This window comes from Sphaerodactylus townsendi, linkage group LG02 (genome assembly GCF_021028975.2).
Source record: "Sphaerodactylus townsendi isolate TG3544 linkage group LG02, MPM_Stown_v2.3, whole genome shotgun sequence".
In the NCBI taxonomy this organism is placed as follows: domain Eukaryota; kingdom Metazoa; phylum Chordata; class Lepidosauria; order Squamata; family Sphaerodactylidae; genus Sphaerodactylus; species Sphaerodactylus townsendi.
This window is the reverse complement of record NC_059426.1, coordinates 135,824,465-135,837,564: the sequence shown is the minus strand read 5'-3', so window position 1 is coordinate 135,837,564 and position 13,100 is coordinate 135,824,465. Positions and strand designations below refer to the sequence as shown.

General features: G+C 39.7%; 1 protein-coding gene across 2 annotated transcripts in view; it reads right to left on the bottom strand.

Annotated features, from left to right (window-relative positions):
- The window catches only part of COCH (cochlin), a 45,686-nt gene that overhangs the window by 16,024 nt on the left and 16,562 nt on the right, over positions 1-13,100 (bottom strand). For both annotated transcript variants that reach the window (XM_048484723.1, XM_048484724.1), the window contains 4 exons: positions 5,463-5,596; positions 3,419-3,481; positions 962-1,006; positions 726-873 (listed from right to left, as the gene is read on the bottom strand). In XM_048484723.1, coding sequence (XP_048340680.1) covers positions 726-873; positions 962-1,006; positions 3,419-3,481; positions 5,463-5,596 — 390 coding nt within the window. The remainder of the gene's footprint in view (positions 1-725; positions 874-961; positions 1,007-3,418; positions 3,482-5,462; positions 5,597-13,100) is intronic.

The window sequence follows — 13,100 nt, the reverse complement described above, 5'->3', positions numbered from 1 at the left end:
CTGTGTGTATGTGTACATGAGCAGAATTTGGCATTCAGTTGTTGTTAAATAGCAGCAACAATAACAAGTGGTAGTTCTTCCAGCTGTGCAGAACAGCTTGGAAAATGTGTGACCAATGTCTGGGAGAGATCAAAAAACAAAAGCAGACCTGGCAGAATATGTAGTGGTCAGGATGTGGCTTCAGTAAAGTGCATGGTTACCTGGTTTCTTAGATGGCTATCACTTTATGTCCCTGTCTGCTACAGCTTAACTTTATACTCAATCTGCACATAATTCCTCTAAAATCCTGCCCCTGGGTTTCTGCTCTTGTTAACACTAAAATGAATCTTAGAGACAAAAGATCTTTTAGAGTTCACAAACCAAGAGCCATATTCTGAGATAATAATGTCTTTGGTTCTTTTGGGTAGTGTATAACTATCCCACACTTTATAGAATCAATAGGTTGCACTAAGGTCACAACAGCAATTTTTTTTATTCTTATTCTTTATTTGGAGTTACTTGATGATATTTTTCTCATGCACTGCTTGGATTTCATTCAGTCTTCAATGGGTAGGGCACAGTTAGGCACTGAATATGTTTTGAAGCATAACAGCATTTAAGAGCTTTTTGATCATGTTGACTGCAATTGCCATATCTGTATTACTTGCATCATACCCTAAGCACAACAGGGTAAGCTCTAGCACCCGAGAAGGAGCGATCTGCCAAATAGGATGTATTTCTGGTACCTGGCTTGTACAACTCCCACATGTGGTCCTTCAGATCCAACTCCCAGCATCACCGCTAGTTTCCCAACAAAGTTCTTCTGCAAATTAAATCTACGCTGCCCAATATTGTAGCTTCCATCAATCAGAAAAGCAATATCCGCTTTACAGTCTGTGAACACCCAAGATAGTTAGATTAACTTATGGGTAAATTAACATGGGGGATTTGTTTTGCATGGTATGCCTGTACAGTCTCCTACCTTGGTTTCCAGACTTTTTCTCAAGAGGCTTCTTAGGTCGTTTACCTAAAAAAGAAAAAGAAGAAAGAGGAACATCGTGAGTTATTTACATGGAAGTAACTTTAACAATACAGTGGCATGACATAAAAGCTAAATGCAGAGGGCATTAAACGCTGGATTAGATTTGTATTTGCTTTTTCTCCAAAGATCTCAGTGGCTAACATGGGACTTTCCCCATTCTATTCTCACAACCAAATGAAGCTGAATAAAAGATAAGCTACTGGCCCATAGTGAGCCTTTTTACAAAAGAGGGATGTGAACCAAGTTTCCTAGTTCAAGGTCAACTCGCTATGCCACACAGGCTGTGTATACGTTACACTTTTAATGCTTGATATAATTGTGTTTATTATTAGTTTTGCTGATTTTAACAGTATTGTTTTTGTTGTATTTTTAAAATTTTTGTAGTTTGCTTTGAACCTTTACAAGAAAGGAGCAGTGTAAATGAAACAATGAAGAAATAACTATATAAAGCCTTACAATCAGTAATTGAATGGAAGTCAGAAAATAAGTCTATACTGTTGATACTGAAGAAGTGAAGAAGCTCTTTTCCCATTCTTTTATTTGCTGAAAGCCCCCCCCCCCCAAATCTGCAAAGCTTTTGTCTGTGAATGCCCTCTGACCTCCTGAAGCCTTGTTTGTGGGTCATAGGATGGTAAACATGGGGGCCCCAGCGGGTTTCCCACCCAGACACTGACCAGACCCACTTAGCTTCAGCAAGGATTCTGTGTCATGTTACCTTCAGATCATGCCTTGGAATCTTTTTTGACCTGCTGCCTCTAATCCCCAACTTTCCCTGCCCCCTTGCACTATCTTAACACATTGCCCAGTGTGTGTGGGCATTTGGAATAATTACATTTTGTGGGATTCCAGTATTCGGTATTCTATGCATGTATGATATCCTGACTGCTTAAATATATTTCTATATTCCTCTGAATAGATCTCTGTTTTTCAACAATATAAAAATCTCAGTTTTTATTCTAAACCTATTCTGAGCTTTGTCTCTTTATCATAGATCCCTAAAATAGAGAATGATGGTCTTAATCCAGATCTGGATGTTTCCTCTAGACAGGTATTAAAACTAAGTCAATAGATTCTGCCAGGAGTAAGCAACAGCAGAGAAGAGGTTTCTTTCATCTACTTGGATGTTTTAGCATGACTCTGTAGGGACTGTAGGGCTCATTCACACATCACACAGAAAAACACTTCAGGGTCTGCAACCTGCGGCTCTCCAGTTGTTCATGGACTACAAATCCCATCAGCCCCTGCCAGCATGGCCAATTGTAGTCCATGAACATCTGGAGAGCCACAGGTTGCAGACCCCTGAGCCCCACAACCAGCTCCTCCTGTTGGAGGTGGGCTTTCACAAGTGACACTATTGTTCATTGTGGGATAATAGTTAATGTGATACAGATAGGATTGCTAATTCCAGCTTGGGAAATTTCCGGAGGTTTGGATGTGAAGCTTATAGGGGGTGAAGGGAGCTAAGGACATCTGATTCCATACAGTCTGCTCTGCAAAGCTGCCTTTTTGTCCATGGAAACTGATCTGTAGTTTGGAGATCAGTTGCAAATCTCTTTCTCTGTCTCACACACACATACACTCTCACACTCTTTTAATCTGATTTGCAGATAAAGTATCCCCTTTGTGACAATGCTAAGATGTGTCCAGAGGTCAGAATCTTGCCAGGCTCTGCTTTCTGCAACACATGGTACAGTACTGGCAGAAACTGCACTGTGTCCTTCTATGCAGTTCTTAAATGTTCAGAAGTCTTCTTACCCAGACCTCAGCAGCAATCCTATTTATAACTCAACTTTCAGAGACAGACAGAAGCCTTTATTGGCATTATCTGGCATTATCTGGTGGAACTTGCAGAGTCAGATTTTATATAGTACAGTTTGTTCTGAGTTCAAAGCAATCATGTGTGTGTGTGTGTGTGTGTGTGTGTGTGAGAGAGAGAGAGAGAGAGAGAGTGACTGAGTGAGAGAGAGAGAGAGAGAGAGAGAGAGAGAGAGAGAAATATGGTAAGACAAAGACCCACGGGAATTCATGTTTTTGTTCAGGGGCAAAACATGCAGATTTGATCGGACTGCAGGCAAAGCAAAGTTTACCAATAGGCTCAAGCTACGATATTAGGTTGCTTCTACAGTGTCAGATTCTGTCATTTTTGAACAGCAGATCTATTGTGCCTTGAAACTTTTAAAACTTAGAGTGACCTTAGGTAGCACAGAGCGGATGGGGATGAGGGTGAGAGAAGAAAGTACTGAAGATAAAGTCATCTTATGTCAACAGATACTGTTGTGTACTTTCTATGAAAGTTATACCATATAGGATGCATACTATATAATAATGATAGGCATAATATTTCCTTACTTGAAAACTCTTGATTGGAAAGATCATCTTTTGAGGGAAATATTTTACCTGCTGATGGGCGTGCTGTTGAAACTGGCCGTGCAGCTGCTTCAAGGATTCTAGAACTTGGTCCTATTGCCGTAATGAAAAAGAAACCCATCTTGTTACCTTAGTATCAAATGATTTTGCATTTGAAGTTATTTGTTCTGTTGAATGGACTAGTGGTTAATTAATGCAATTCACTTTAGGAGAACAGACTTGTTAAGCGGATTATGTAAGTGAACAAAGTGACTGACAAAGCAGATATAGTTTTAAAATTATTCAGTTAAACCTTTCAGATATAAATTCTTTATTATCCTATTTGGAAATCCTACATCCTCCGAATATCCCCATCCTGAATTCTTAGGGCCTTGACTAAGGTAATTCATCTTCTCTCTCCCCTTCTTTTTCTTTACAGAACGGCAGCTTCTTTCAATTTTCCATCCCTCGTGATGCATAAATAGTCTTCATTAGGCTGTATTAAGAGTTTTATTGTTTTTCTTTTGTTTATCTTTTATTTTCCTGAATTTCTTTTGGAATTTGTTTTCAAAGGAATGTCTTGAAAACATTCCTTAAAGAAAAAAAATGTAAGCTGAATGTTTAAACTGTACTTTATCTAAATTGTATTTGGGATATTTTAATGTGTTTTTTGGTAAGCTGTTTCATGTCCCCATTGGGGAATAAAACAAAGTAGAAAGACTAAATAAAAATTTAAAAAAATCTGAACTTGAGAGGGACCATTAAGACTAAACAGTATTCAGTGCCTCAAAATAAGGATCAGAATCCAAATTTTAATTAATATATTTATGAAGACCTCTAGTGTCCTATGGTTTATGGATTACAATTTGTATTAAGTTGTTGTTCAAGTGATTTTCTGCATGATGGGTTAGATCCAGTGATTTGACAGCAGAAGGTGCTGACAGTTGCAGATTGTCCCAATTTCCTCCTGCCATCAGGGACAATTTCTAAAATTGGTTCTTGTGATTGCAGGATGTCTGTGGAATAACAGCCATGCATATCAGTGGGCTATCATAAGGAGGAGAAAGGGATGAACCCTCTTATGCCAGCAAACCTCCATTGAAGAAAGAGAGAACAATTTTGCCTCCTCACCTCACCTTAGCCTCATGACCCATATTGCCATTGTTCCATGTGGATCCAATTCTATGTGCAAACAAAAAAATTTCTAGAAATATTATGTACCTGTATCTATTTTTCTTCTTTTTTTCCCAAAAGGCAATACTGTAGTCTTTGAAGTTTGAAAGCATGAAAAGAAACCATAACTACTTTAACTGACTATGAATTAGAATAGTATTATGATTAGAGGTTTGGATGGCTTATACAGTAAATTTTGCATAATTAGTTAACATAAATCAAGAACACAAATCCAATATGTAAAAAGATTTGAAACTCTTGTATGTTTGTGTAGTTTATTTTTGGTGTTGCTGGTTTACTCTATTTAAAGCATTTGTATGCTACTTCTTGACCCAATGTAGGATCCCTTAAGCACCAAACAATCTCAATTATTGTTCTAAGAACAAGCAACATTTTGGAAACTGCATAATCAACTGTTTGCATTTTTTACCATAGGCTGCTAGGAAAAAAGGAGATTCCTACATGAAAAATACAGTTGTCCCTTCCACAACACAGGGGTAAGGAGTGCAACACCCCCTGTAACCTGGAAAATTGGATAATTTTTTTAAGGAGTTCCTTTGTGCAGCTGTGTTCCTTTGTGTGGCAGGGCAATGTGGATCAAAGAATGTCAGGGTGGCCAGGTGGTATCTGCCACCTTTTTTCATTGTGCTTGTGTTGGGGGTGAGGTCTGGTGCTGACTGACTGTGTGGAAAGTTGCAATATGGAAGGGAAAACTGTACTGAAATAATGAAGCTTAATTTGATTAGTACTCACATCATGCATTAAGTTAGTCTGAAATTCTCCTTTACAACATATTTACTGTGGCTAAAGAAAGCAGAATTTGAAACTATGATGAAAATCACTGTTAACTGATCTCCGCTTTTCCTGTGATGATCAATTCAAAATAAATTGGCAAAACAGTAAAACCTTCTTACTCACTTACTGGAAACTGAGAATGAGGATGACCATTTGCCAAGCCCTTGGGACTGGATTCCGTTAGCGTATATTGCAGAATAGCTCTCTTGCCCTGCTAACTTTTGCATTATTACAGGTCCACCTGAACTAGTAATCACACCTCTGGGACAAACAGAAATAAATTAGTTGTTATTGTCACCATTGTAATTGCTTTTAGACACATATTTCAATTTTGCAAAGACATGTTGAGCATCTAGCCTGAGCATGTTATTTTACAAAGGGTTTGTAAAACCTTGATTGGGTTGACTTTTAAATGTCTATGAGTAAGCAAGATATATTACCACTGTTTCAAGGCTATAATATTATAGTAAAAATAAGTCCTAAATGTATCTACTCGGTAAAAACGGGACTTTTCTTCCCAACAGTTTGGATTTGATACTGTGACTTCCCTGGATTTACTGGATAGTGATGTGCAGATAGTGTTAAAGTGAAATTCTGTGCATTTTTTACTTGGGAGTAAGTTCTACTGAACTCAGTTTGACAAGCTCACCAATTATATGATTCACCAAGGATACAGAATAAATACACTGAAACTGATAATTTTGAAGCATGCAAAATGTTCTCAAGATCTATTTTGGAGCAACTGCACCTTTATATAGTGGAACTCACTCCACAACTCGTGGATAGCCACATTTGCAATTACCATCAACCACATTTCCTTCCATTCCTGACGTGAGGCCTGTACCTTAGGAGGCTTTCCAGCTTACCTGTTCTTCTGGTAAGGGCTAATTCAAGGTGGAAACCACCTGTCAAGCACAAGCCCCACCAAGCAAGGACCCTACCCACTTTCCTGAAACATGGGGAGGTGGCATACTGGGGAATGGTGTTCAGAAGGGTCATAGGTAGCATGTCAAGGAGCCACATGTGGCTCTAAAGACACTGTGTGAGTATCATTACCATTACAGCTCAACCATAATTACTATAGGTGCACAATTGCCTGAGCAATCAATAGCCTCTGAGGTTTTGCAGTTGTTTACGTTTGATAGTGCCAATGGTATATACTTTTGAATCACCGAATCATTAAATAAGCGTGTAGAACAGTTGAGTGAACTGTGGTACCAGCACATCAGAGGTTCTGGTGGTGTTCCACATACATAAGTAGGCCATTGCATTCATTAACGAGTTCCTTTTGCAAGCTATGATTTGGTAGTGTCACCATAAAATCATAGTGCAACACAGTTCTGAGTACAAATGAGCTTTGATAAAGCAGGCAGTTTAACTGTGAAGCTAAGCATCCTAATGTGTATCAACATGAATAAGTACAATTAATGTTTTCTGTTTACTATGGTGGGATTGCAACTGAAGGGTAATGTAGCAGATATCACTAAAATATTTCATTTTGTAAATGCTAATTTAGATGTCTTCCATCTTTACTGTCAAAAATAGATGATAAAAGATCTGTTTTATATATTCTAAATCAACATATTTGCTTTGTGGAATAGTAATAAATAATTTTAAGCATACATCATTCAAACTTCTCAAGTAATAACTTGCAAGTATTTGGCATGTTATTTTATAGGGGTAAAACTATGAAACATATTAAAAGGAACTCCCCCGCTCCTCTATGTAGAAAGAACTAAAATAAATTATATTCTCTGAAGCAGTTTCAGATAGAGAAAAACATAGTTGAGGTGGACAACAGTAATGCAGTAGAAGGAAAAGTAAAATATGGATTTTATGTATATGTAATATATATCTCTTTTACATACTATTTAAAAAAAACCATTGTTTTTTGCAAATGCAAAAGGTTTTTTTTATAGCCACAAACCTTTTGTAACATTTAAACCCTGAACCTCTCTCTAGAGACCAGATTTACATAAATGAAGACAACCGCCAACACACAGTGTATTCAGACCACTCAAACATGTTGGCATTTCTCATGAATTGAATTATCATAAGTGCTGTGGTCCCCAAAGTGCAAGTGCCTTTAAACTGCCTGGAACCAGACTACTTGTGGAAGCGCCTTCTATCATATAGACCAGTGATGGCGAACCTTTTCGAGACCGAGTGCCCAAATTGCAACCCAAAACCAACTTATTTATCGCAAAGTGCTAACACAGCAATTTAACCTGAATACTGAGGTTTTAGTTTAGAAAAAACAGTTGGCTCAGAGGCGCGTGTTACTTGGGAGTAAGCTTGGGGAACCAACCGTGCAACACTTCGAATGGGTGAATCACGACCCTAGGAGGGTATTCTCAGAAGCAAGCTCCATTACCAGCAACCAAGCTTACTCCCAGGTAAAGGATCGTGCTCAGGCCAGCCTAGATGTGTGTGGGGGGGGGGGTTCCGCCCCTCCACATGATGAACTGTGTGCACGTGTGCCCACATAAAGGGCTCTGAGTGCCACCTTTGGCACCCGTGCCATAGGTTCGCCACCACTGATATAGACTAGCCCAGGTGCTGAAGTCATGGGGGTAGAGGAACCTGCTGGTAGTTCCTTCCACCTCTGAGGTGAGGGGGGTAGGAACTGCATGGAGGGATTTCTCTGCCCTAGGCTCCACTTTGTGGAATACCCTCCCGTTAGAGGTCTGACAGGTGCCAATACTGTACACCTTTTGGCACCTGATTAAAATGGTCATTTTTGCCCGGGCATTTGACTGTTTGACATCATCTACCCCCAGACCACTGTGTTTTTTCAGAAGCCCTCCACCCGTACATGGTGGGGGTGGTGGTTAGGGAGGGGGGTGATTAATTGCTTCCAAGTATGTTTTTAGGAATTTTTATTTGGTTATGAAACTGTTCTATTACATTGTTTTACTGTAAATGTTGAATCACTTTTAGATTGTTGTAACCTACCCTGGGAAGGAGGGGGATATAAATAAATACATGAAATTGTTGTTGTAGTGATAGTTTATAACCCAGCAAAAACTAAATTATGACTTGGATCCCAAGACATTGCTTCCCTCATGCTTCTGAACAGCTTTTCTCCACTGTGGTACTCACTTCTTCTGCCTCAGCACTTCTATGTGTGTAAGGCTCTTTAAGAAATGTTTATCCTGTGCACATGGAAATACAAGCAGAAGAAGAAGACAGCACTGCAGCAGAGGAAAGCCTCTGCAGCCACCAGAGAGAAGCATAAGTGGAACAGTGTCATAGGATCCAAGCCAGTGTATTGTCTCCATGCCTAATATTGCAACTACATGAGTTCCATTTTTGCAGCTGTGTTATTTTGAGATGACATGAATACAAGGTAACAGGTGAATCACAATAATTAAGAGTATGATCCATGAATCAGAAAGTTAATTTTGTTGCTGCTGAATTTGACAACAGTTCACCATTCATTATAATGTCTACCAACATAATTTTTGCTGTATTGTTGAAGGCTTTCACGGCTGGAATCACTGGAGTGTTGTGTGGTTTCCGGGCTGTATGGCCATGTTCTAGCAGCATTTTCTCCTGCCGTTTCGGCTGCCTCTGTGGCTGGCATCTTCAGAGGATTTTCTGAAGATGCCAGCCAGAGATGCAGGTGAAACGTCAGGAGAAAATGCTGCTAGAACACAACCATACAGCCTGGAAACCACACAACATCCCAGAATTTTTGCTGGTGCACTCTTCACTCTTCTAAGATGCCCTGTGATTTCCCATAATTTTTCATACTCCTCTTCTGTTTTGCTATATACTCACATTCATATCTAATGGGAAGTGACTGGTCCTTGTGTCAATCACATGAGCAGCAAAACTAGGCCACCAGCAGACAAGATAGGGGAGTCTATGTACTTCAGAGACTTCCCAATAATTTATTAAAATAATATTTTAATTAATAAAAAGACCCACCACCAGAGGCGTAGCTACCATGGGGACATCCGGGGACAAGTGCCCCGGGCGCCACCTTGTGGTGGGCGCAAAAATTGCAGGTTCGTTAGTGGCTTTTTCTATTTTTCAGGGTTTTTCCCATTTTTGGCCTGCAGGGGGTGCAGTTTTTAGGCTAGCAGCACCAAACTATCAGACTATTATCAGGTGACTCTCCTGATGATACCAGCCAAGTTTGGTGCAGTTTGGTTCAGGGGGTCCAAAGCTATGGACCCCCAAAATGGGTGACCCCATACTCCATTATTTCCAATGGGAGCTAATAGTAAACGGGGCTACCATTTTGAGGGTCCATAACTTTGGATCCCCTGAATCAAACTTCACTAAACCTAGGTGGTATCATAAGGATAGTCTCCTGCTGATACCACCCAGGTTTGGTGCAGTTTGGTTCAGGGGGTCCAAAGTTATGGACCCCCAAAAGGGGTGCTCCATCCTCCATTGTTTCCAATGGGAGCTAATGGTAGATGGGGCTACCCTTTTGAGGGTCCATAACTTTGGGCTTCCTGAACCCAAACTTCACTAAACCTGGGTGGCTTAATCAGGAGAGTCTTCTGAAGATAACCTAAAAGTTTGGTACTGTTAGCTTAAACATTGCTCCCCTGACAGGCACCCTCAAATTTTCCCCAGGTTCTCTCTTTAAATCCACCTCCTTTGGAGTGGATTTAAAGGGAGAATCTGGGCTCCCTAGATTAAAAAAACATTAAAAGTATTGTTGAAGGCTTTCAAAAACCAGATTCAACTGGTAGTTGTGAGTTTTACAGGCTGTGTAGCCGTGGTCTGATAGATCTTGTTCCTAACATTTCGCCTGCATCTGTGGCTGGCATCTTCAGAAGTGTATCACAGAGAGAAGTCTGTTATAAGAGAAGGCTGGACACAGTGTATAATAGACTTCTCTCTGTGATACACCTCTGAAAATACCAGCCACAGATGCAGGTGAAACATTAGGAACAAGATACACCAGACCACGGCCACACAGCCCAGAAAACCCACAATAACCAACATTGAAAATGATGCTGTTTGGGGTGGGGAATCTACCCTGAAACAGCATCACTTTCAATGTTGTTTAAACTAGGGAGCCCAGAGTATCCCCTTAAGGTGGATTTAAAAGGAGAATCTGGGCTCTGTAGTTTAAACAACATTAAAAGTGATGCTGTTTCAGGGTGGATTCCCTGCCTTCAAAAAATAGCATCACTTTCAATGTTGTTTAAACTAGCGAGCCCTGGGTGTGTTCAGATTTGTGTGTTGGGCCATGTTCTATAATGCAATGGTGACTTTGAGATGACCTGGTGCAAAAAATGTTGTTTGGTCGTGGTGGGGGAGGGATGCTGCCCAAATGGGGGGGGGGGCGCAAAACTCAGATTTTGCCCCGGGCTCCATTTACCCTAGCTACACCCCTGCCCACCACATTCCTCACAAAACCTCACGAGGAATGAATGAAAGCAGCTAGGTATAAGGTAAAAAAAAAACAGAGGAGAGGAGGAAGTGGCCTTCTCAAGTGCTGATTTCCAAACTGTTTTCCCCTCCAGAAGACCTGTGGTTCCAGACTGTAGTCCAGTAAAACAAAAGAGACATGAGAATCACAGGCAATAGAAGCAACGAGGGCAACCTCCAAGACACAGGTTTGGGATTTGAGAGTTAATGAACACAATAGAACTGGAACAGAATCACACAGAAGTAACTAGGTTGTGAATCATTTTATGTCACCACCTGGGTGATGCTTCTTCCATTATGCAGACTATGTACAGGGCATTTGCTGTGGAGGCGTCAAGGCTGTGTAGTTCCTTACTCAGAGAAGCCCACCTATTCAAGCACCTTAGCTAGCCTTCAAGATTTACATTAAAAACAATGTTTTCTAACAGGCAATTAGGACTACTTTTTGGGGGGAGGTTGGTGTTTTTAGTTGCACTAGGCCTTGAGATTTGTATATTGTGGACTTGGATATCATGTTCATTCTTAGATTATTATTTTATTTGGTAATATTAGCTGCTTTGTAAGCCAATAGGCAAAAAAGTGGAATACAATTTAAAAATACAATAAATAAATACAGAGTCCGGTATTTATCTGATGTGAACTTACCACATCATCTATTATTTTAGTGGCCACAGCACTGCAACAATGAGAAAAGTCACCTCAGGCACGGAGCCCTTTTGGAACAGACTTTGAACTTGATTCAAAAGAAAGAAAATGATTTCCTTCATGAAACACTTCTTTGCTATTCACCTTGGCATTTCAGTATTGGCACCTTGGCTTACTGCCACCTTTCATATCAACATTGCTTTAAATTACATCAATAATTTTCCAGCATGCCTTTCACTTTGCCAGTCATCTAATTGCTACCACATTTCCTGATACTGCCCTACTTTTCTGACAGGGACATGGATATGTCAGTGCTTTTCTTTATGCCCCACTGCATTGCTAATAATAGTACTATTTTCATGATTTCATAATTATCTTGCATGCCAACTTCTACAGAATAGATCAGTTGAATTAAAGGCTAGGGGAAATGAGCAGAGAATATTTAGACCAACAGTCCTAAACCTTTTGGACTTGAAACACACCTTTTGCACCAACCTGCAAACAGATCCATCTTTTAATATTTTTCTTCATGTAATTGCTGCTCTCCTTTTGTTCTCTCTCCCTTTCCTCCTCCTTTCCGTCTCTTTTTCTATCCTGACTCAAACAGACCATTTAAAAAATCCACAGGAATTATTGTTGTCAGGACACTACTGCAACTGACTTCAGGTCAAAATTAAGTTGAAAGCTAATGCTTTAGATTATCGTGGTATGTTATTATTACCTTCTCTTCACTGAACGGAAGAGACTAAACTATCAAAGGTATCTTATTCTCTAAGAATATAATTTTTTAAAAATATAATTTTTAAACATATAATAAATAAATGTAATGTAGTTAATAGATCCAATATTATCTAATGTGAACTTACCACATCCTATTATTATTTTCCTGGCCACAGCACAGCACTTGCTCTGAGAATAGGAAGGTTTCAGAAAGTTCAGTTATTCTAGTTATCCTTTATTGGACTAATATCTGATAGTGGACATTATTATCCCATTCTTCCTCAAAGAATTAAGAATAGCAGACTTGTTTCTTGTTTCCTCATTTTATCCTTGCAGGAGCTCAGTAAGGTGAGCTAGGCTGAGAGAGACGGTTCCAAGGCTCCCCAACAAACTTGATGGCATAGCTGGACTCCCGGGTTCTAATGTAACACTGAAACCACTATCTCGTACTGGCTCACATTGTAACGTATTTCAAGCTGTACTTACACAGATTTTTTCCATATAAAAGAACAAAACATAGCCAAAATAATGGCCAGATATATACAAATCAATGTTTTCTTAAAAAAAAAAAGTTTGTTTTGCCTAGACCAGAGGTATCCAACTCTGGCACTTCAGATGTTCATGGATTGCAATTCCCATCAGCCCCTGCTTTCCTCTCTTGCTTTCCTTGCCATTGAACTCAAGAATTATTAATTTTGTTTTTAGCCAAGCCAATTGGCCATGCCAGCAGGGCCTGTTGGGAATCGTAGTTCATGAACATCTGAAGCATCAGACTTGGACACCCCTGGCCTAGACCATGCCCAAAGTTTGGGTACTGTAGAGTGAGGCACATGCATACTCAGTATAACTGCCTTTTTCAAATCAGTCTTGATGAAAGGCCCATGATTAGACATAGCACAACAATTAAAATCTTTACAAATTAATGTGTATTACATATAGAAATTCTTTTCCTTAGAATTTAGAATTTCTACTATCAAGGGGATTTTCCGTAGTTTCAGAATTT